Source organism: Globicephala melas, chromosome 7, assembly GCF_963455315.2.
Source record: "Globicephala melas chromosome 7, mGloMel1.2, whole genome shotgun sequence".
Lineage (NCBI taxonomy): Eukaryota > Metazoa > Chordata > Mammalia > Artiodactyla > Delphinidae > Globicephala > Globicephala melas.
In genome coordinates, this window is record NC_083320.1 from 48763370 (window position 1) to 48789099 (window position 25730).

The following is a 25730-nucleotide window of genomic DNA, read 5'->3' on the forward strand; positions in this document are numbered from 1 at the left end:
AAATATGTACATGAAGATCCTGAATTCTAGTTAGAAATCTTAAGGAAGAAACCAGATATTTGTTTTTCAATTATGTGTGATAGACAAATACCATAAACAACATAAAATGTAAACAATGGAAAAATGGTTAAACAATACAATTAATCCAAAAGATATCTTATTGCAAATATTATATTTTAATGCCATAAAAAATGGCAATGAAGGTAATGTTATAAAAATGGCAGATATAAAATTGCATCTATATATACAAAAGAATAGCCCAATGTACACAAAAATATATACAAAAATGTGATTTCATGATATTACAACAATGTGTTAATAGAGAAATCTCTCAATAGTAAAACTATGATTATTTTTATTTAAATATTTTTGCAGATGTTCATATTTTAAGTGATAATTAATTTTCCTTTACATGAAGGAAAAAAGATATCTTTACTAATTATTAAGTTCTAGGAAAATATATTAAATCTTTTCACTCTAGAAAATGTAAAGATGAGAAAATGAGAAACCATAAAAATATAACAAATAATAAGAAAAGAAGAAACATTAGGCATCTGACAAACATTTATGTTTTCACAATGAATGGGAATAATTTAACTTATCCTAAGAAAGGTGAAGATTTTCAGATTATAAACTCTAACAAGCAACATGTCTAAATCTAAAGTGATAGAGAATTTGAAAGTAAAGAGATGGATGAATATAAATAAGCAAATGCAAACAGAGAGAAACCACTTCTACCCTATGAAATAGTATTTAAGGCCAAAAACATTGAAGAGTACAATTGGTGAAGAAAATATTACATTCACAAACATTTATGCACCAAATAACATAAGAGCAAAATTTATAAAGCAAAAAGTCTTAGGGAAATAAGCAAAATATATAAAGGAATAATTCGCAAAAGAAATGTGAATAAACATGAGATGTTGTTGACTCACTTTTTCTATCAGACCATTCAAAATAAAAATAGATTGATAGCATTTACTAGTCTTTTAAGGTTAGTTGTAATATAAATTGGTACAACTGTTTGAAGTGTAATTTGGTTTTGTTCATAAAACTGTAAAAAGTACATGTTGCATGACTCAGCCATTCTACTTCTTGCAGACTATTACACAGAAATAACATCATGAAGAGATAAAAATATAAGCACAAAGTCTTCATTGCAGAATATTTGTAAAACCTAAAATTTAAAAGCAATCCATATATTTATAAAGGAGCATAAATAGCAGAAATTAATAAAAATGCTTGCGATGGTATATTAGAGATAAATTCTTAAAAAATAGTTATGTCTCTGTCATGTAGGATTTTCACCCAAGAACATCAAGACTAATAACTACAGTGTGGTTTCATTTTGGTATAAATAAATTAGCATATGTATTTTTACAGACAAATAAACAGATGGCTATTGATAAGCATAGGGGAAAGGCAGAAAGACTGGATATGCAACAGAAACTTAATACGGATTAACACTGTCAATATTAAGTTGAATGGTTTGGGGGCAAGAGTCAGAAGGATTGGGTGAAGGCAGGCTTCATTTCTTAAAAGATAATGTTTTTAATGATTATAAGTGGAGATGTAATAATGTTTGGGTTTTTTTAGAATTTTAGAAGAAATTGAGGAAACTTTCTGCCTATTTAAATTAACCTCTGCAATTAATTTATCTGTTTACCTTTTCAGTCCCCCAGCAATATCAATGCACCTTAAGAGGAGCAACTGTCTGGTTTGCTCACTGTTGCGTCCCCAGGGCCTTGAAAAGTACCTTGAGCTTAGAATGTGCTCAGTAATTATCGTTGACTGACTGAGTTACAGGAGTGGAAGAAGTATTTGGACAAGTATTTGAAAAAGCAAATGCATTAAAATAATGCATCTCCCTATGGTAAAATCTCTTCATTTTTATTTTATATCAACAAATGTGTTGCCTTTCTATTTATGAGCGTTAGAACATGAGGTAAATTAGGTTTCCCTAGTGTATTAGTGAGAATAAACATCAGATCTCTAAAAAGACCCCAAAAAGACAAAAATTTAAGCAAAATAATTTACTTCTCTCATTCATGGTAGTCAGTGTATGAGTTGTCCAGGACAAACAGTGTCAGTGACTCAGGATCTTCCGCCTTGGTGTTCTGCCATGCTACACATGCAGCTTCCATCTTGTAATCTAGGATGACTGCTCTTGCTTCCATCATTGCATACATGTTTCAGCAAATTCAAAGGTGAGAAGGGCAAATGGAGGGCATTGCCCTTCCCTTTAAGAGAATGGCTCTTAACATATGATGCTTCTCTTCTCATATTTAATTGGCTATAATTTTGTCATATAGTCACACAAAGCTGCAACAGGAGGTTTGAGAATGTAGTGCTTGGCTATATACCTAACTAAAATTCAAGAGCTGTATTATTAAAGAAAGAAAAGAGAATTAGAAGTGGTATCACAACATCAAATTCCTAAAATTGATGGAGCAATTTATTTTAGAGATATGTAATTGCGAGGAACTGATTTTTTTAAAAAATTCTATGACTTATGCTAATGTGTGGGTTTCATGATTGACTAAGAGAAAAAATTTACCCATTCATCTTCCCCCTTTCATAAGAGTAAGTGTAATATAGCAAATGAATTTAAGCCTTGAAAACTTATATCCTAATATCACTGATTTGATTTTAATATTTTAACTTTTAGGGATACTATTCTGATGGGAATTTGTTTTGTGGCAGGGATGTTTGTTGGATCCAGCTATCTTTGATTGCAAGCCCTACTGGGAAGATTTCTCACTACTATTGCCCAACGTTAATAAGAAGTCATTAAAAAAAAAAAAGAGTACCTGAGGTATACTAAGCTATATGAAACATTTGTCTTAATTTTAATAATCAGTGTTTTAGCATTAACTAAGGGACACTACTCTTTACAATAATTTGTTTTACTTTGACTCATAGCCTAGAGCTGAGACTAAAAGCTATACTCCGAACTGTAGATTAGTGGTTCTCAAACTTTAACCTGCATCAGAATCACATGGAGGACTTGTGAAAACACAGATTTCTGGATCCAACCACAGAGTTTCTGATTCAGTAGGCAGGTCCTAGGTAAGGCTCAATAATTTGCTTTTCTAGCAGGTTCCCAGATGATGCTGAGGCTGCTGATTCCTAGTCTGGGGAGCACATTTTGAGAACCTTACATCTGCACAGCCAGAGTTCTGACTGTGGCAAATTCTTTCTCTGAACAGAGCTACTGTGTCTAAGAACTCTGCAACTGAAGTCATAACCATAGTCTTTTCAAGGTGAGCAAAGAGATTCTGATTGTTGTCACCACTGCATAATACACACATGGCATAGTATCCCCTGATCATTTAAGCTCATTTTCTCACCTTTTGGTCAAATAATGATGATCGTTAGACAACTTAAGTAAACTGTTTTAAATTTTATCTTAAGTTTTACAAAATTAGCCTATAAGAGTACAGTATCTTAGGTAGATAATAATGAGAGGACTCATTATAAGGATACTGATAATCACTATGGTGTCAAATCAAAACACTATAATATAAATGCTGTTTTAAAATTCAATATCAAAATATCTGACACATATGTACAATTACACAAAAACTTCATTTAAATTTAAGAAAATGATCACAGTAATAATACAAAAGACTTAGGTAGGTATAAAAGTAAGCATTAAGGCCACGTGCAGAATTTATGGAGAAAGCACTTAAATAGTCAAATAAACAAGTTTTAAAAAGATAAATGCTTGTAATAACTACCAATAATAAATGAAGAAAATAGATTGAAAAGCATGAAAGAAAATGAGGTATTTTAGATACTCGTTTTGCGGAGTATTTTCACTGTGTTCGTTATTAATGGAAAGAAGTATATATCTACAGATTTCATTAAGCCATTCTTTGCAGCATTCATGTTCTCTGACCAGTTGTGAGAAAAAAAGAAAGCTATTAAGTTTTCCAGATGATTAAGAAATTGTTTTATACGTTTTGCTTTTATTTTAAGGCATTTTTCTCTTTTATATTAACTTGTACATGCAAATCTAATACAGTGTATAAGTTATGTTGGGGGTTGCCTACATGATAATTATAGGACAATAGTGTGGCAAACACATTAGGTAAGAATTTGAAACTAATCAGTGTTTGTTTTATTTTAATTAATATACTTCATTTTTTAGAGTAATTTTAAGTTTACAGAAAAAGCGAGCAAAAAGTACAGAGTTCTCATCAAACCTTCCCCACTAGCCCCTGTCCCTGCACAGTTTCCCTATTAGAATATTTTGCATTAGTGTAGTTTATTTGTTGGAACTGATGAACCAATATTGATGCATTATTATTAACTAAGTCTCCATTTATATTAAGGTTCACTCTGTGTTGTATAGTTCTATGTGTTTTGTCAACCGCATGATGTCATGTACCCATGATTACAGTATCATATAGAATATTTCCACTCCCCAAAACACTCCCTGTGCTCCACCTATTTACCCCTTCCTCCTTATCTTCAAGCCCCTAGAGGCCCCTATTTTTTTACTGCCTTTATAGTTCTTTTGACTTTTCCAGAATATCACATAGTTGAAATCATATAGTATATAGCCTTTCAGACAGGCATCTTTCACTTAGCAATATGCACTTAAGGTTCCTCCATGTCTTTTTTGGCTTGGTGGCTCATTTCTTTTTTTTTTTATTACTGAATAATATTCCATTATAGCGATATATCACAGTTTGTTTATCCATTCAACTACTGAAGGACATCTTGGTTGCTTTCAAGTTTTGGCAATTTTGAATAAAGCAGCTATAAACATTTGTGTGCAAGTTTTTTTGTGTGGACATTAGTTTTCAACTCTTTTGGGTAAATGCCTAGGGGCATGATAGTTCGATCACATGCTAAGACTTTATTTAGTTTTCATAAGAAACTGCCTGTCTTATTTCCAGTAACAATGAATGAGATTTCCTGTTGTTCCACATCCTTGCCAGTGTTTATTGTTGTTAATATTTTGGATTTCAGCCATTTTGATAGGTGTATAGGGGTATCTCTTTTTAAAATTATTGGTTCCCTAATTACATATGATATGGAGTGTCTTTTCATATGCTTATTTATTAACTGCAAAACTTACTTGGGGAGGCGTCCAGAGCATATTATTATCTGAACCATAACTTCAGTGAACAAACGAAAAGTTTATTGTCTTTAAATTACTATTTTCCTCTCATGTGATCTCAGTGGAAACTCTCAAATTCAGCGTGTTATTACATCTACTTCCTAAGATTATTCATTCAAAATATCAAACAAAAATACTTGCAAAATTATCTACTTAAAATAAAGTTGGGCTTCCCTGGTGGCGCAGTGGTTGAGAGTCTGCCTGCTGATGCAGGGGACACGGGTTCGTGCCCCGGTCGGGGAAGATCCCACATGCTGCGGAGCCGCTGGGCCCGTGAGCCATGGCCGCTGGGCCTGCACGTCCGGAGCCTGTGTTCCGCAACGGGAGAGGCCACAACAGTGAGAGGCCCGTGTACCGCAAAAATAAATAAATAAATAAAGTTTAAAAAGGAATATGTTTTGCTAACAATTACTTTATAGAGAATTTCTGAAATGCTCCTGCAAAAATTGAAATAAAGTTTGTTAAGAGATTAAGTTCCAATAACAAAATCATCCTCATGTTCTAATCAATTTTTCATTTGTAATACATATATAATATATATATAGTATATATAGTCCGTGTGGAGATAAATGTAATATATTTGTGTAAACTTCCCTAGATTTATTTCTATAATTGTATAGAAAAAATTAAATTATTAATCTCTCATCTTATGGGAAATTCAGTCATCTCCTAATAGAAATATATATTTAATGAAATTATATTATTTTAATTGATGCACCTATGTGCTGCTATTGGCATTTCTTTTGCTAATAAAATTAAACTTTATTCATTCCAGAAAATGACTGGGAGGCAATTTTAACAATATATTTTTGTGGACAACTGAGAATTTTGTTCGTATAGAACACTCTGTGTTTTACGACCAGGTAACCAACTAGTCATATTGCACTTTCTAAGTCTCTGCTAATAATTTATCCGTATATAATACTTGAAGACAATGAAGAAAGTTATCATTTTAATATCTGCTTCATCAATAACAATTATTAGCTTAAAGTGAAGTTATAAAAATCACATGAACTACTGATCCTTTCTATTAGGAAAATTTTGTTGGGTAATTAACTGGACAGGAACACATTTGTCAGGTGTTATGAAGTAATATACCTCCCTCAATGACTGATGCTATTCATCCTTCATATGTATTCATAGCTACATATTTACATTGTTGCTGTTCAGCTCTCTTGTAAAGAAAAGGCTGGAACATTGTCACTATCTCCTATCCCATGTCGAATTTAAAATATAAGAAAACATATACCCTTTCAAATAGCCATGTTGAACAAATTATAATAAAATAAAGCTTGGCTTTCAATGAAACTCGCTTTCAGTAAATCTAGATCAGAAAGTCAGACTTAATACCAACACCAAACACAGTGAAGCCAGTGCTAGAATCCAATTTGTTATTCTAAGGCCATAGGTATACTCTAAGTAAATAGGTACATGAGTATGAATGCAAAGACCTTTACAACTATGGACCTAGGAAACACTTCCATGGCTCATCCTTCATGAAATGTGACATTGAGAGGAATGACTGCCAACTGGCAGAAGATACATTCATACAAGCAGCAGCTGACAGAGATAGGAGTGATGGTTAGCAAGGGAATGAGACTGGGGAAAGCAGGAGGTTCTTTGAGACCACTTCTTCCCTCAGTTTTTAGTATGACACTTTGTTCAAGCATCTGGCTTTTTCAGCTCTACCAGGTAGCAGCAGGAGTATCGGCAGCACTTGAGATACACAATAGAGAGGCAATTGAGATAGCTGTCCATTGATCAGCACTTGTAGTTTAGTCTGAAAGAGTGAATTGGAGTTACTTGTGCTACTCTAAGCAGCAGCAGTTGAACTAAAAAGGAATTATTATTCATAAAAGTATATTAACAAACCGGGGGATTCATAGAAATAGGTAGACTTGTGACACTTGCAAAATACTGGAATGCTTGTTAGCAAGTGGGAGAGTGCTTGTACTACCATTTGGACAGAAATGTAAATGTGACCTCCTTCTGCCAATGAACCAATGAAGCATAGGGAGATATAAATGAAATATATATCATAGAGACCTAAGCCTTTTATCAAATTGCACCTCCCCTCTCTATGGTTTATATATATATCATTCTGAAGTGACTGGCCTCTTGGTAATTCTATGAAAGAACAGATAGTATTAATAGTAAAAATGATGGTGCTAATTGTGTTACGTTTGGATGCTTACTATGTAATATACACTGTGCCTAAACCTACATATGCATTATCTCATTTAATTTTCACAATAACACTAAGAATTAACATTACTATTTGTATTTTATAAGTAGAAAACACTGATATTCAAATAATTGGTATAGTTAAGATTGATAGCCTGGAGTTCAAACTCTCAAGTACTGTTACAATCATATCTCAGAAATGATGTTTAATATCACAAAATATTAATATGCTTGATAATTTTAGGTTGGCAATAATTGATTAATTTTATTACTCTTCATGTCAATAGCATACTTTTCCCAATACATGTAATTGTGCTCGATCATAGTGGATTATCATTATAGAAGATCACATAAGTAAATATGTTACTCCAAACTAGCTCATATATATACATACATACTGGACTAATTTAGTCCATTAATATAAAATCATACTTGAGAAAATGTACATGAATACACAGTATTATATTATAACTTAATCAAGTGGTTAGTTCATTTTAATTAATTCTTACAGTTGCTTTTTCTGATCACATAAAAAGTGAGAAACCCATATGATTTTGCAGTTACTCTATTAATTCACAATAATGTGAACAATTTCTATGTTAAAAATTGAACAGGATTGAATTAAAATGAAACAGCCACATTAAGTGTTAATCAACTAAAAGTATCACAGTTGATATAAAATAAATTTAATGTCCTTATTTTAGATCCTACAGCAAAATTAATTATACTTATGTTAGCATATTTTATACAATGAAAATCTGAAATGCCACTAAAATACAGAATGACACACAAAAAGAGCAACTGATATTGGCTACACAGATTAATTGTTTCAATTGAAACCAAAATACTTTACACTGTAAGTATTAATTTGGATATTTCCAGTGTGATAAGATTTTTACATAGCTAGAAATGAAAAGACAAGTTTACTACATTGTCTCAGTTTCAAATTTTCTAGGTTACGATTCTATCCAGCTGCTTATAAAAGAAAACATCTTAGTGACTATATAGGGGGCTTAATTGTGCTATCAGAGTACGAATAGAGAATTGCATGTTCACAGCATGTCATAAGTAATAATAGGATTAGACAAGTCAGAGGATACAAAGGCTGGGAGACTATTTAGACAAGAGGAATTCAAAGGGATATCACAAATACAAGTAGTCAGCAGGTTTGAAGTCAAAGTTCTAGATCCAGGAAATGCAGGAAATTTGATCAGCCATAATATGAATCAGGAAAGCATGGTAGTTTGGGGTTTAAATCCAAGGGCTAGAAATCCATCAATATAGAATAGATAGGTCAGGAATGTATAGTTAGGTGAGTGCAGATAGATGAACATTAGAATGATTATGGGGTAGGAGGGTAAGAAGGGAGGGGGGAGGAAAAATACCTCAATATCAGGGAGTCTAGACAAAGAATTTCTTTCTGCTGAGTAGAACTGTGGTTCTTTCCTGATAGTTATAACAATATTATTAAAAATGCAAAGGCAATAAAGGCCTCACAGGTTTATAACCAAGGGTTATATAAAGGTTCTAGATCCTTGCCAGCTCGTATAAATTTTCAAAGCACTCAAGTAAAATAGGATGAAATACACAACATGACTTCCTCATGTGGTGTAGAAATAACTCGTGTTTTCACTCTAATGAAATACACGTGGAGTAGAGTGTGATGGGTGTTATCTTCCCATTTGTGATTATGTTATACTGAAACAGAGATGTTATTTACAAGTAAACTCTGTGACAATTGATAGGTTAAATGACTGATCTGTCATATTTCCAATAAATACTTGAGGAATTTTTCAAGTGTCTGGTTTAACGCTGTCTATTTGACAATTTGAGCATGATAGAAGAGGCCTTATTTTCAGCTGCAAAACACTTGGTTGAAATGAAACCTTACGCTATGTAAACTAATCCAGTTGAAGCTTGGAGTTAGCACCCAGAGCTTCTCCAAGTAAAGGCTCAGCATTCTACAAAGCCCATTTGAAAGTCCACTGGTCTAAAATACAGAGGATCATCAAGAAATTATTGCTGAATTGAAAAAGCTCATGCAATCGAAAGTCTTAAGAGGTCTGAATATTCACCAAGAGTTAAAAGTAAAACATTCAGTCAAAAAATATTTATCACAATGTCATTATTTTTGTTTGTTTGTATTGTTTTGTTTATTTTTATTGTCTTTTAAAATTGGTAGCCTCTTTCTAAACTGAGGCAGCAATATACTGAAATGGTATCCAGGTTTTTAAAACATGTTGAAACTGAAATTTTTCAAAATTATAAGAAAAACATTGCTAAAGGACTGAGAAAAGTGTCCAAAGGATCAAAGGTAGTACTGAATATTAAGATACTTTAATCAAAAAAAATTTAATTCTTCAACATAAGTAAAAAAAAAAAATCACCAGTAATGACACACTTGTGATTGTAGCTATTTGATGCCATTATACAGTATAGAGTTGCTGATATTAGTGAGGAAGAGTGTTAGAATAGCACATATCTGAGCTGTCATACTGTTTATTGAAAAGATAGAAAATATGGAAGTATTCTAATAAAAAATTAAATAAAAACTAAGACTAATTAAAATAATGTGGGTCAAATCTCACACACATACAGAATAAAAAGCAGTAGACAGAATAAAAAGCAGGAGGAAGCTTCAAGCTAGGACAGGAGAGATAGCTGAAAACCAACCTGCATTTTCCATGCAAATGTAATAGATGCAAATGCTGTGGAGAAAACTCATGCATTAGCCAGAAGCTCTATGGCAGGTTTGATGGCTTCTAGGTCATGAAAGGAACTGATAATGAAGGAGCCAAGATCCAAAGATAGGGCTTTGAAGAGTCAGCCTACAAAATTCTATTTTAGAGTAATAAAGTAGTAGATCAATGTGGATATTCAAGGTAGTACAAAATTAACACTCATTGTCATATTAGCAGTGCTTGAATATGCCTCTCCAACTTCTCATTAAAACACACAAAATAAGAACAATAAAAAACAAATTGATTCAAACTAGCAAATGCACCAAATATTGAGTCATAAAGCTGACCAGGAAGGTATGAAAGCGCTCATTTTATACCCTCGAATTACGTTAAAAAACATACAGTTAATTCTCAATACCCTTAAAATTTTTAAAGCTCATTAATTTTAAATATGTTACATACTTCACTGACTTAGTAAACAGCATATTCTAATACAATTTGGTATCTTAATAAATTTAGGGTTGTCATTATGAATATCAATTACTATGCTCTATTACAATGACAGCTTTGGGCTGTTTGTTCAAGACCTAATTGTGAGCTGCTCTGTAAGATAAACACAGTTTAGCAGAAGAATGAGAAATAGATATTTGATGCTGGACGTCCGTATCCTTTCTCTTTATGTTGCTCTCTTTAGTCCACTGCTAATTCAAAAGTGTATCTTTATATTGTTTCCTCTGTTCTCCTCAAATCTGCTGATCTCTAGTTTTAAGAGGAAAAAAACTAATGGCTTTCATAGGCAAACAGAAAACAGTTATAATTTTTAAATAAACTTTCTAATTTTAAAGTCGATCATCATTTACAGAAAAATTGTGAAAATACTATAGAGTTTCCATATACCACATATATAGCCTCTTTTACTATTAAAACCTTACATTATATGGTCTTTGTGTCACAATTAATGAACAAATATTGATACATTATTATTAAATAAAATTATAAAGAATGATTTCCTAAAAAATCCCCTGTGCTTTATGTAGTCAACTCTTCTCCCACCCTGTGCATGAAGATCACACAGCTATAGCACATAGTGTAGTTCGTGGAATCAGGGAATAATTTCTAAATTCTGTGATCTTTAACTTGGTGCCTAAAGAATCCAGACGTGATTCCTAAAATCAAGAAACCATAGTTTGATCCTTGGCCCTACCAGATCTTATTTTGTCAAGTCCTGAAAACTGACTGGATCTTAGATTTCTCATCTGTAAAAGGAGAACACTGAATAAGATTAATTCTATAGTGCCATTAATAGCACTAATTTTTTTTAAAAAATTATAAATCTATTATGCAAGCAATAAATTAAATGAATGTGAATTCAAAACCTTTTGTCAACAAGAAAAATAAAAGTAGTATAAATTTTGTAGAACCTAAAAATTATGTTATTAAAGTTCCAAAAACATTAGAAAATTAATGTTTTCCAAGAAAATTAATGTTTTAGTGTGTTGTTACAGATCTTTGAACCCAGTTCAACTTTTAAACCTCTGCCTCCTGAGTTGGTTCATTGATTACTTGATCTATAGATGAACATATGCAACTATTTTGAGGTAATTGGTTTTCTAGATTTTTAAAAATGTCTTTCCAGGGAAAGAAAAATTAGTAAAACCTTAAAATGCACTCTGAACCAAATTTTTGAAGTAAACAAATTTAGTGCAGAGGTTCTGGCTATAGGAAATAGAGATAATATCTATTTTATCTGTGTGGAGAATCACGTTGTCAAAGATGTTCTTTGCCATAAGCTAATGTATGGAGGCATTCCATTCAAAACAATTCTGGTATGGCCTTCAAATTACTATGTATTAGCCAAAGAAAAGAAAATGCTTTTCAGGAACAATTATTTCTTGCCTAGTGATTTTCATCCTGCTACAATAACTTTTTTTCCTGATATCTCTCTGACAAAAGTAGTTTGCCAATAGCTTCAGACACGTTCTTTTCAAGCTAGGCCTCAAGGGGAGAATTTTAGATAGAAGAAAAGGAAACTCCAACACTTATATTTTAATATGTCTAGGAGGGTATATGCAAATTGCCTAATAGACTTTACTAATATATCTCAATTTCATTAAAAGATTGCTGGTGTAAAATTTAAAATTAATTATGTATATTGTAATTTCTGGATATAATAAATTTAAAATTGAAAGTTATTATGAATTAAAAATGTATGTTTAATCTATATTTTAAAAATAACTCAAATATGTATAGACAATTAGAATGAATTTTTCCAGACTGGAATTTATAGCATTCATCAGGTAATAATTGGGTTTTTAATTAAAATCCTCAAGGTCTAAATTATGCATTTCTTCCCAACATTTTTCATGGCCTGTGTTTAAATGTCTATTTTAAAATATTTGTTTAGAATCTGAAACCTGTTTTCACTTGGAAACTGTTATTCTTCTTAAAAAGAAAATAAAATGGTGTCTGACAAAAACATTTGAGCCATAACATTCATTTATTCTTGTCATAAATATTTAGTATTCCATGTAGTATTCTATATTAAGCACTGAAAATAAAAGAGTGAACAATATCATGTCTTCCTTGAAGAAACTCATACTTGAATGAGAAAAAGTATCCTAATCTGAGAGTCTCTTTAATTTTTTTCCATTCAAAGGTATTCAGCAGTATATCAGTTAAATTCGCAGTTCTATGTCTCTTAGGTACAATTTGGTATATTTATCAGGAAAGTATAGGTTTCAGAGGATGTGTACTTGCCAAAGATATAGCCTCTCCTCATTTCTGTGAAAGCAACTCCTCTTCCATTAAACGACAAGGTGATGATTCATCCCACTCTCCAGTTACTCAAATGGGAAAGCCAGTTTTTTCTTGTATTTCACATTCCTACACCTCACTGTTTCTGGCCTTTAACTAGGATTGGGTTTCAGCATGACTTAGGGAGACAATGGGAGCAAGATATTTCCCCAATTTCTGAATGTCTAGTTACAATAGCTATCATAAGAAATTGAATCTTTACTTTGACTCTGACACATGGAGAGAAAGCTATTACGGTAAGAACAGCAAAGTGGAAGAAAATTGCGTTTCTCCTCTTTGCCAAATAAGATACCAATAAACAGTGCAATATCCCTCAGGGAATAACAGAGAATAGCACTACATTTAAAATTTTGAAAGGCACAGAAGTGACAATACATGCTAAAGTTCTCCTTTATTCTCCCGCTTGTTAATGGTAAAGTGAATGCATCTTGGATATCAAAGTAGGTTAATGTAAACTATGATGTGATATAGTCTTCTTATGAGAAATTCAATATAATACTTGGCCCCCTGGTATGTGGATGTTAAACTGGACAATGTTTACCTTTGCACCAGTAAAATTTGATGTACCTACTAACATATGAAAAACAAAATAAAAATTGACAGAACCAAAGGGCAAAATAGACACAAAATCATAGTTAAAGTGTTAAATACAAATTGTTCAGTGCTTGAAAGAGCAGAAAAATAAATAATATAGATTTGAAGAACACAGTTAACTACCTTGAGTTAATTAAATATATATACATGTGTTTTTGTGAGTGTGTGTGTATAGTCGTTGGGAAAACAACTGCAGAACACACGTTTTTCAATTTCAAAGAACTTCCGTAATGTAAACCTAATTTGCTCAATGGATTTAAATGAATTATAATAACGGAAAACAAGAAATCAATAACATAAAGATGATTAGATAATCCTCAAATGTTTGGAAATTAAGCATCCCAACATCCCCGAGTATGTCAGTCATTGAGCTTAAAACTTAACATGTGACTGTCTAACTTAGTTCTCACAACATCTCTATGAGAAAATTTTTATTATCCCTATTCTACACAGAATAAGACTGAGGTTGTGATATTATAAATGACTCTGCTAATGTCATACGACCAGTAAGTGGTAGAGCTTGGATTTGAACTCTGGGATACTAGGCTTAACTGCAAGTGGAGAGCCTCCCATATAGATTCCACTTCTAGCAAAGTATTTTAAATAATTGTTTACATGTTCATGTGGCCTGCAATATTTGTGAAGTATACAAAACCAACATCCACATCTTCCTCATGTTTCTCATATAACCTCTACATAATGTCTTGCTACATGATGACTGCTTAACAAATGTTAGCTGAATTGAATATTATCTGTGGTTCAACAGCAGACAATCTAGCATCTGAAGCTACCTATACCTGTTCTTCCAAGGCAGAGCATTCATCAAACATCTACTATGTGTTTTCCTATGACAAAATGATTCTACAATAGTAACAAGCAATTAGATAAATATACAGATATGGTTTTTTCTATTAATGCACTGATATGTTGAAGATATTTTACAGCTGGCACAATTAAGTAATTTCCTTCAACTCAAGAACTAAGCCTTAATAAACCAGGAAACCAAAGTCAATTTAATGACTTATTTAAATAGGTCAAGAGTAAAATGTCAAATTTATAGTGAAACAAACACACATACAAACAAAAATATATTTTTAAAGTTACCGATAATTGATAGTGTTGGCTTTAACATGACCTCTCAAGACTCCTTAACCATGAATATTGATGGTGGGTATTTTATTATATTAAAACAACTCTTTATAAGTAGAACCTGAATCTTTATTTTTTTAGTACTCTTTAAACATTTACTTTAATTACTGTGTAATTATCTTTTATCATTTTCTCTCCCTTGATTATTTGAGCATTCCTCATGTACATGCCATGTATCCACAATGATATATCTGAAGATCTGCATGTGGGTGACATCATATAACATACGCAGTATAAGGGACCTAGAAAATACCAATGAAAAATTTGTCCTATAATAGTTCAATGATTGCCTTTAAAAGAAAACTTATTGCCTAATAGTATTGCCTAATACTTTTAAATAGTTGAAACAATAGTCATTGACTGAGGAATAAACTAAGATCTTCTACTTCGTGGAGTTTAATAATATTAAAATAAAAAAACAGATTTCTGTTTTAATCCATTTAATTTTTTATAAGACAAAAGGGATGTTAAGTTCCCCAAACAGTGATTTAAATCATAAATTTCCAAATGTCTGAAGATTGTAATCAATATATTTTAACAATTATAAATCCTCTTTAGTTGCTAGAGTATAAATCTGGTGAATTAAATGACTATATAACATTTTGCTGTTACTGTTACTTTTGCACATTCATCTTTAGTTAATGAAATCCTTGCTTTTTTCTATCTCTTATAGTATTATTTTATGTATGAAAATTATCCTAAAGAGAAAAATATAGAACATGTTTATAAAAATACTACTCCCTCGTCTTTACTTTTAAACTACATATAAAAGGAACAGAGAGTACTCAAGGGCTTTTGAATAGAAGAATTATCCTGAAAATTGCACCGAGTGGCTCATGTATGTGCAGTAAACAATTTTACCCATTTAATGGATGGCAAGAGGGAAAGGAATTCCCGAATTTATTTTTAGCATGTTTTAGCTTCAATGAGTTATGTGAAATTGTGAATCATGCTTCATGTCCCATTTGTATGGTGCCGAATCTGTTCAGATATTAAAGTTAGCTCTCCGAGGCATCCTGAAAATGTTTACCCTATAGCTCAGATTGCGTCCATATGCTAGTAAAGTACTGTTTAAATTGGTAGCGAACATAACCTTTCCATCTACAACAAAAATATGCAACTAAAAAAATCCTCAGTACAATGTTAAAAAAGTGATAGCTTTTAATGTTAGCTTTCTGTTCCCTCTTCATTCTAAAATTTTGTGTTACTATATTTTACTACCATGAGACTTTATGTCCTTGAAATCCAAATTCTCTAGTTAACACTATAAACCAAGATCCAGAGACTACTGAGCAAGTTCCTGAAGTTAAAATATCAGATCATTTGGTTCAAACAACTGTCATTATTATATTTTTTTTTAGAAAAATATGCTTTTGAGATCATGCTTACAGAACATACTCATGATTTCAATCCCACACAATACTTTAACTCCATAAGGTGTGTGGGTGGCTGTTTCAAATTGACATAGTTTTGTGTTATTTTTTACATGCAAAATTATTATCAGATGGAAGGGAAATTAAATATTCTGAATGTGATAAAAAACCTCAGTGTTCTTGACTTAAATCACCAACTGCTAACTACTGCTAAAGTTTATCCATTTTGGGAAAATGAACAAACTTGACAACATCAGTAGTCTTAACAAAAAATAAGAATAGAACATTGTCAAAATATCTGAACAAAATTCTTGTGTGAAATGGCTGGATGTATAAAGATGAGAAAAATTGATAAATGATCCATACTTTACCAAATAATTTACTGATACTTACTAAAATATTTTCCAAAATGTAATCATTGACATGAATATTTTTAGATTGACTTTATGAAATATTTTATGATATACATTTTAATAGTGAAATAAATATAACACTTTACAGAAAATTCTATCCCTGTTTTTCAGTCACAGGTTACTTCAACCGATAGGAAATTAAGCCTCTTTTGTCAAATAAGAACATCACAATATGCTTACCAATGATGTAATATAATGTAGGATCAATTCAATAACCTCAGTAATCCATATTATAAGGCAAATGAAATATATTATATCAGTTATTTTGTCAGGTTATCATGGATATATACATAAATTTTTGAATATTAGTGGATTTAAGAAATAATGAAGTTTATAAACTAACATTATAAGCACTTTTATGAAAGAGTTTTCATGGCATTGTAGGCAGAAATGGTAGCTGCATGTTCGCTGTGCTCCTCCATGTTAGAGGTTCTTGATTTTTTTCCCTAATCTAATATGGGAAAATATAGCATATCATTAGTGCTTTATTTTTCATTTTCCCTGAATTCTAATGTGAAGGGAATGGGTTCCTTGACATCCAGTATTTTGGAATTTGTTTGCAAAGCTTACTTTTGTTCTCTCTTCTATGAATATTCCTCTTATATCTCTAATGTGATTTTCCATTAACTTGTTTTATCACTACATTGTATTCTTGCTATATTACTGATTTTAACTCCTTGTCTATCAACATTATCCAGCTTTAGAATAATTGTTTTTCAGTCTGTTACAGTGATAAACAGCAAGCAAAACAGAGCAGTTCACCTCCCTGTGCATGGAGAACTCTTACTAGTCAGCTAAATCACACCGTAATACATCTACTTTAAGATGATTTCTGGGCAGCAATGCCACCAGAGATCCTAGCTCCAAGTACTCTTGGAGATATGAGAGTCCTCTAAGCCCTCAGATTATCTATTATCTCCTCAACCCCTCTCCACCAAAAAAAAACAATCTGTAGTTGCATCTTCAAGAAGGAGGAAGGTATGGTCCAAATTTCAAATTTCCAAAGTTCCTTACAAGATGACCAGCCATCTTTGATCTAGTGGCTAAATTGCTCCCCTTGAAAGTTGATAGATCTCAGTAAGACGTACTCAGATCATCATCTTTAACGAAACCCCCATCATCTTTATTATTTTAAAAATAAATTTAAATTGTTGCTGTACAAAACAAGACAAAAGATTAAACCCTTTCTTTTCACAATTACTTAGTGAATGTACCTTATATTACATTATTAAACATAAATCAGCTTTCAGGACTGAAGAATATATTCCCCCCGGGAGTGTCAGTTGCCTGCACCTCTCAGCTAAGTCCTTTTCTTTTAATTAACCTTTGTTGAAAAAATCCATTTTGTCTATCCTTATGTCTAATCCTAGGGTCTGTTTACCTTCAATGGCCAGTGGATGTGGGGCCCCATTTCAGTATAACACTGAACCATCAAAGCCTCAAGACTCCCCGTGGGATTGGCTGAGGACTTTGTTCTGATTACTTTGCACCCCAACTTCTCTCTTTGCCCAGTCCTATTTGTAACTCCTCCTCACATGTATTGATATTGAGATCACTTCCCAGTGAATTCTTGAACTCAAATCTCTACCTCAGTCTATTTCTTGGAAATACATTTGCATATTGCCCATTACCAATCTTAAAATACACTAACATATCTTACAAACTTTACTATTATTCTTCCCCTAAATAAATCATTTTTTGAAGCAGAGAAAGTAGTAAACACAGGGAATACTGAGTTAGCCAAATTGCCTCATGAAACAAACAAATAAAAAAGTAGAAATCACTACAAAGAATGGAAAGAACAATAATCACACTTTATAACCTAGTTGGGAGTCAAATAGCTAATTGGCATTATTGTGAAACCACAGACAGAAGGAGCATTCACGGCTACATTTTAAACAATGATTTATCCAAATGCCCTAAAACAAGACCTGACCACAAGGAATAAAACCCTTATCATCTGGAAGATGATCCTTTATATGGCTCCTCAAACTGTAATAAAATTCAAATTAGGCATACACAATTTTTAGTAATACTAACAAAACAAAATGAAAGGATCATTATGACAGCACTGTGGGTGATATAATATTGACCTATCTGGTCTAAAAGAATTCATGGTTTAAGGAGTCGATAAAGTGTTTCCATATCATAAAACGTATGTGAAAGTCATGGTGGATTAAAAAGTCTCTGACTTAGCAAGTATAACTTTGAAAAATTAAGCAAAGTCTAGCCTAATTACAAATGCTATTTTACAAAACTTAATCTCCTGAGAGAAGCAATGAGTCCCAGACCCTGACCAAAATTCATTGACTTGATAATCCATGTCCTATAAAGCTGGCTACTCTGAGGTGGTTATGTTTCTTGTGGATCACCACAAACCAAAAGTATCAAAATAAATGTCTTTATAAACTTAAGAATCTTTATAAACCCATTCAAAATAGTCATATATAATATCAAATTGAATTGTAAATGACTTAAGATGAGCTAAATGTTTAAAGTTCATATTTATAAAGATTAATTTTTGAATTTTATTATATTGATATATTTACATTTAATAAATTCTACATTAGAATGCATTAAACATAGGATTGTAAGGGATTTTCTCCAAGTACATAACTTCTTATTTATTAAAGAGAAGAACAGAAAACTCTTGAATTTTTTATAAATTCTCTGTATGTTCACATTATTAGCAGCAGTTTGCATGGCAATTATTATAATACTGATATCATAGTAGGAATTTTTTTCAAAGCCCACTTTTAAATGTTGCACAGAGAGAAACTTCATACCCTGTAGTAATGCTGAGTAATGTAGTCCTGCTCTGAATTGGAGGTACTCATTCATTAGTCCCACCACGTACTCTGACATCTCTTGTCCAAGAACTGCATCTTTTCTGAATATTCAGTGTCTAAGACATGATAATAAGAGCTAACTGAGATATCATCTCCCACCGGTCAGAATGGCCATCATCAAAAAATCTGGAAACAATAAATGCTGGAAAGGGTGTAGAGAAAAGGGAACACTCTTGCACTGCTGGTGGGGATGTAAATTGATACAGCCACTATGGAGAACAGTATGGAGGTTCCTTAAAAAACTAAAAATAGAATTACCATATGACCCAGCAATCCCACTACTGGGCATATACCCTGAGAAAACCATAATTCAAAAAGAGTCATGTACCAAAATGTTCATTGCAGCTCTATTTGCAATAGCCAGGACATGGAAGCAACCTAAGTTTCCAACAACAGATGAATGCATAAAGAAGATGTGGCACATATATACAGTGGAATATTACTCAGCCATAAAAAGAAACGAAATTGAGTTATTTGTAGTGAGGTGGATGGACCTAGAGTCTGTCATACAGAGTGAAGTAAGTCAGAAAGAGAAAGACAAATACCGTATGCTAACACATATATATGGAATCTAAGAAAAAAAAAATGTCATGAAGAACCTAGGGGTAAGACAGGAATAAAGACACAGACCTACTAGAGAATGGACTTGAGGATATGGGGAGGGGGAAGGGTAAGCTATGACAAAGTGAGAGAGTGGCATGGACATATAGATACTACCAAACATAAAATAGATAGCTAGTGGGAAGCAGCCGCATAGCACAGAGAGATCAGCTCGGTGCTTTGTGACCACCTAGAGGGGTGGGATAGGGAGGATGGGAGGGAGGGAGACACAAGAGGGAAGAGATATGGGAACATATATATATGTATAACTGATTCACTTTGTTATAAAGCAGAAACTAACACACCATTGTAAAGCAATTATACTCCAAAAAAGATGTTAAAAAAATAATTAAAAAATAATAAAAAAAGATTCATATGGAAAGAAAAAGAAAAAGAGCTAACTGAACAATTTCCCATTTAGCTGTTGCCAAAACTCACCCCTCTTTCATTTTTATATTTGCTATAGAAATGAAAGGATTACCAGTTTGCTTTTAAATGAGTGCTTTACCATCAGGCACATTAAAATGTATGAGTATATTGGGATCATTTTTTTTTAAATAAAAAGAGTATTGTTTTCATGTAACAATGCAGTCACAGCTTATGAGCTAAAAAGAAGTTCTAATTCAGACAGAGCTTTATAAATAAGACTTTATCTATTCTTTATTACATCCTGTTAACATCATGCTCATTCCTGTCTCTCTAACAGAGATAACTATATTTTATCCTAACTCTCTATCACTGGAATTTAATGAATCATGCTATCTATATTTTGTCAAAGAGGCTGTCCTGTTTTTGGAGAAATACAATATCATAGTTTATAGTTAAACTGATGCTTTAATTAAAGTAAAATTCTGGTATTTTATGTATTGAAATGCAATCCAAACTAAATTATTCTCATTCCAAGTAACCTTGACTGCTGAAATCTATTTCTCTTAGAGTCAATCTTCTCTGCATTGCCCTGATCAGACACACATGTTGTCAGCCACCCTCCCCCAACTCATGGGCAGTTCTGCCCATTAAAATCATTAGTGAATTTGATTTTAAAGGCAGGTGACTTCAAAAGCCTTTTTAAGAAAAGGCAATCTCTTTTAAGAAACACAAGAGCAGATAACGTGTTTGGAGCCAGAAGGCATTAATTTGAATCCTGGCTTTAACCTCTATTACTTTAGACAAATTACTAAACATCTCTTAGCCTTAAGATATTTCCTTAGAATGGGAAATATAATAATAATAGCTAACATATATTAGGCACTTACTATCTTTTGGGAAATCCTCTAAACAATTTACATGCTTGCATCATTTAAATGCACAACAACCATATAAGATTGGCATTATTAAATCCCCATTTTCCAAATAAGTAAACTGGAGATAATACTACTTGTCTCTCTTATTCTTTAGGGTTGCAGAGAACATAAATTTGGTTAATGTAAATGAGAATGTCTCCTGATAAAAGTTACCGTTCTTTCTCCTCCTGCCCCCTTCTCTGTTCTAGACCACCTGTCCTCTTCATGAAATTATTGATATATACATTTACCTGCTTAACCTGTGAAACTACTTCAGTCTTCAGAGTCACAGGATCAACGTATCTTAGCAGCACAATTTTGCAAAACAATCCTGGAACTTAAGAGAAAGTGAAAAAAATTGGAGGAAGGAAAAGCTTGAGCACTTCAGAAGAAGGTAAATATAGAGTTCTCCAGGTTGTGGGAGTGAAAGGAGCAGAGATATATACCAGTGCGACTCTTCTCAGAGACACCCCATCCTTCATAGTGATGGTAAAAAGACTGTTTAGGGTGAGACTTTAATATGTGATATTTTTATTTATTATATATATGTATGTATATATATATATATATACACACACACATATATAAGATTATTCAGATGACCAAATTATATTTCTCATGTATATTTGGTCTTCATCCATGGTGTCTTACTCACAGCCCTGAAATCCACCAGAAATTCCCAAGTGTTGAGAGTGATTTAAATGTCTTTTGTTATGTTAATGAGGTAACTTTTGGAAATCACCTAAGCCTGGCGGCTGGTTACCAATGGTGTGATTAGAGAGTTGGAACTTTAAGTCTCACCCTGACCTCAGAGAGGGGAAAGGGCCTGGTGGTAGAAATCAATGATTTAATCAAGTGTGCCCTTGTGATGAGGCCTGAGTAAAAATCCAAAACAGGGACTTCCTTTGAGGTCCAGTGACTAAGACATCGCGCTCCCAATGCAGGGGGACTGCGTTCAACCACTGGTCAGGGAACTAGATCCCGCAGGCTGCAACGAAGATTCCGCGTGCCTCAACTAAGACCCGGCACAGCCAAATAAATAAATATTTTAAAGAAATCCAAAACCTTTGTTTTGGATCTGGAGAGCTTCTGGGTTGGTGAACTTGTGGAGAAAGCAGTGCACCCAGGGCTTCCCTGGTGGCGCAGTGGCTGAGAGTCCGCCTGCCGGTGCAGGAAACACGGTTCATGCTCCGGTCCGGGAGGATCCCACATGCCGCGGAGCGGCTGGGACCTGTAGAGAGCACAGCAGCTCCTCGCCCTGTGCATATCTTCCACCTGGCTATTCCTGAGTTTTATCCTTTTATAATACACCAGTGATCTAGTAAGTAAAATGTTTCTCTGAGTTTTGTGAGCTCTAGAATTAATTGAATTAATTGAACCTGAGGAAGAAGTCAGTTAATCAGAAGTATGGGTAGCAATTCGGCCAGCCTAACGACTGAAGTTTGAAGTTCAGGAATCATGTGAACCTTCAGCCTGTAGTCAGTGGGTCAGAAGCACAGGTAACAACCTTGGCTTGTGACTGGCATCTGAAGTAGGTGGGGAGATGGTCTTATAGAACTGAACCCTTAACCTGTGGAATCTGATGCTATCTCTGGGTAGATAGTGTGAGAATTGAGTTATATTGTAGACACGAAGGTGGTGTCATGAAGACCTGCTTGGTGGCGTGGGGGACACCCCCCCCAATAGTGGAATTGGGTCCAGAACCCTTTTAATTACTATTGCGAGCAGATAGAAATTATAGCAAAATGTATATATTTGAATTCCTTCCAAGTGAACATATTGACCATAACCCGAAATAATGGTGTTTTATTTGCCATCATCTTAATTTTCAATGAATATGTTTTTACAGCACACATACACTGCAGATAAGAACAATTCCTCCACTTCAGATAGTCTGAGGGGCACGTAGCTTTTAATAAATAAGAGGATTAATAAAGAAATTGTTTATTATTAGAAAGCATCTTCAGCAGAAATTCCTAACAGTTCAGCTTCTAACAGAAATTCCTAACAGTTCAGATAATTTGCCTTCACTAGTGCTAAAGAGATTCAGTCGTTGTGTCAAAACACTTTCATCAAACTATACCAATGGTGTTCGTAAGCCAGGATACTGCACTTAAAAGTACAATTTTATACCATTTTTCTCCTAAGAAATTTCGAAGTCACCAACAGATTGGTACACTAATGTAATATGTTAAAACTAGATTTACAAAGAATCAATATGACCAATATTCATTCATTCACCACCTGTTTATGTCTGTGCCAAGCCTTTTTCTGGGTATTAGGAAAATAAACTTGAGTAAGTCAACTTCCTGGCTTCAGGGAGCTCCAAGTCTAGTGGAGGAGGCAAATATAAAAACAGAAAATACAAAATAAGGAGGAAAAAAGCAAAGTAGAAGTATGTACAGTGTGTGATAAAATATTTTTGTAACCGTGACTGAGGGTATGCGGTTGATGTTGGGAAAGGCACCATAAAGTTTCTCCATATGCTGCATCAAAGGATGTTTGTGATTTAGGCAGGTGGGGTCTGCAGAGGATGTAGAGTAGGGCAAGAAATGCAATGGATGTAGAGATAAGAATATCACTCTGTGTATGGAATTATAAAAATAATGATAAAGTATGAAGCAGGGGAGTGGTGACACTCAGTGCCTATAAGGTAATTGTATAATCCCTTAACATTGCTGAAAAGGTCTTTTAGGGTCTGTTATGATCTACCATCCAGCCTCCTTCACCTTGCTGCCCTTAGCCCTTTTACTCCAGTCTCACCAGTTATATTGTTTCTCCCTCTCTCCACAGGGTTTGTGCCCACTGTGTTCTATCTAGAAACATTCCCAACACTTAACATCTAGCGTCTTTCAGATCTCAGCTCAAGTGTCAATTTCACAGTGAATATTCAGATGATTCTCTCCCCATTTTAAGTCAGATTTCTTACTTAGTTATTCATCAGTTTATACTTGAATACTTATTTGTAAGTTTATTGGATTAAAGAATGTTTCCCTCACTTGACTGTTCCCTAAGAATAGGAACTGAGTCTGATTTTTGCTTTTCAGTGCTTAGTCTAGGGCCAAAACTCAGTAGGTAGCCAACAAATACTTGTTTAATGAATAAAATTATAATTTGTGATATAGTATTAATACCTGGTATAGTTCACATGGACACATAAAGCATAATATATAACATAAAATACATAATGTAAACTAATATATTTAATATGTATATACCATTTAATATGCAAAAGGAAGAGATTGCTGACTATCTGCCTGATAGACATTTGTCTTTCAATTTAATGACAAAAACTCCAATTTTATTCAGGGCAGTGACTGTTTGACTAAAAGGTTTTCTTCCCTTGAATCTCTCACAGTTAGTTGTGACCAATGAGATCGAAGTAGATGTAATTCTCTGAGATTTTGTGGAAAATTTCCTAAAGAGAGCTGACTCAACTGAGTAGTGACTGTATTTTTCTGAATCCATGTGCTTTTTTTTTTTTTTTTTTTAGAGCTGCTTAAAACTTGAACAAGATGCTTTGAGATAAGCTGTACTGTGAAGTGACCTTAAGGATGGAAGCCATGGATTACAATTAGGTATCAGAAAGATACAAGGAAGTTGGGTCCACTAATCAGTCTACTTTGTAATTTTTTCTTTACCTGAGAAACAAAATTATACTATATATGATAATAAATATATTACTTGGTAAACTTATTGTAGTTGCAATGAATAGATATTCTGTAACAGGGGAAAAGTGGAGGAGTAACTAGTCAGGGATTATTTGAATTGTCAACTAGTAAAATAATGATGCGCTAACTGCAAAAGCTATTGTGAAGAAATGATAAATAATACGGGAATGTAAATTGGTGCAGTCACCATGGAAAACAGTATGGAGTTTCCTCAAAACAAAAATAGAACTATCATATGATCCAACAATTTCACTCCTGGGTATATATCTGAAGAAAATAAAAAACACTAATTTGAAAAGATACATGTACGCCAGTGTTCATAGCAGTATTATTTACAAAAGTCAAGATATGGAAGCAAATTAAGTGTCCATCAACAGATGAATGGATAAAGAAGATGTAATATATACATCTATCTATCTATCTATCTATATACAATGGAATATTATTCAGCCATAAAAAATGAAATTCTGCCATTTGCAACAACATGAATGGACCTAGAGAGTATTATGCTGAGTGAAATAAGTCAGATAAAGACAAATACCGTATGTTATCACTTCTATATAGAATCTGAAAAAATAAGACGAATATATATACAAAACAGAAACAGACTCGCAGATATAGAGAGCAAACTAGTTGTTACCAGAGGGGAGAGCAATGGGGGAAGGGGCAAGACAGGGGTAGGGGATTAAGAGATACAAACTACTATGTATGAAACAGATAAGCTACAAGGATATATTGTACAGCACAGGGAAATACAGTCATTGTTTTATAACTGTAAATGGATTATAATCTCTAAAATTATTGAGTCACTATGTTGTACACCTGAAACTAGTACAATACTGTAAATCAACTATACTTCAATAAAAAGAGAAGTGATCACTAATAAACTGTGATTGAATTTGGCAAAAGGGAAATATTACATTGCTTTCTAGAATGATTGCAACAATAGAAACTTCTGAGGATGTGTACTTTTAGGTAAATATGAGAT

The 25730-nt window shown here is 33.1% G+C and overlaps 1 protein-coding gene across 1 annotated transcript in view; it reads left to right on the top strand.

The window, feature by feature from the left end:
• LOC132597580 (uncharacterized) overlaps positions 1 to 25386 on the top strand; it is a 33290-nt gene extending 7904 nt beyond the window's left edge. The window contains exons 3-4 of the mRNA XM_060301531.1: positions 21281 to 21465; positions 24565 to 25386. Of these exons, the coding sequence (XP_060157514.1) occupies positions 21281 to 21413 (133 nt within the window). The 3' untranslated portion in view covers positions 21414 to 21465; positions 24565 to 25386. The remainder of the gene's footprint in view (positions 1 to 21280; positions 21466 to 24564) is intronic.
• The last annotated feature ends 344 nt before the right edge of the window (positions 25387 to 25730 follow it).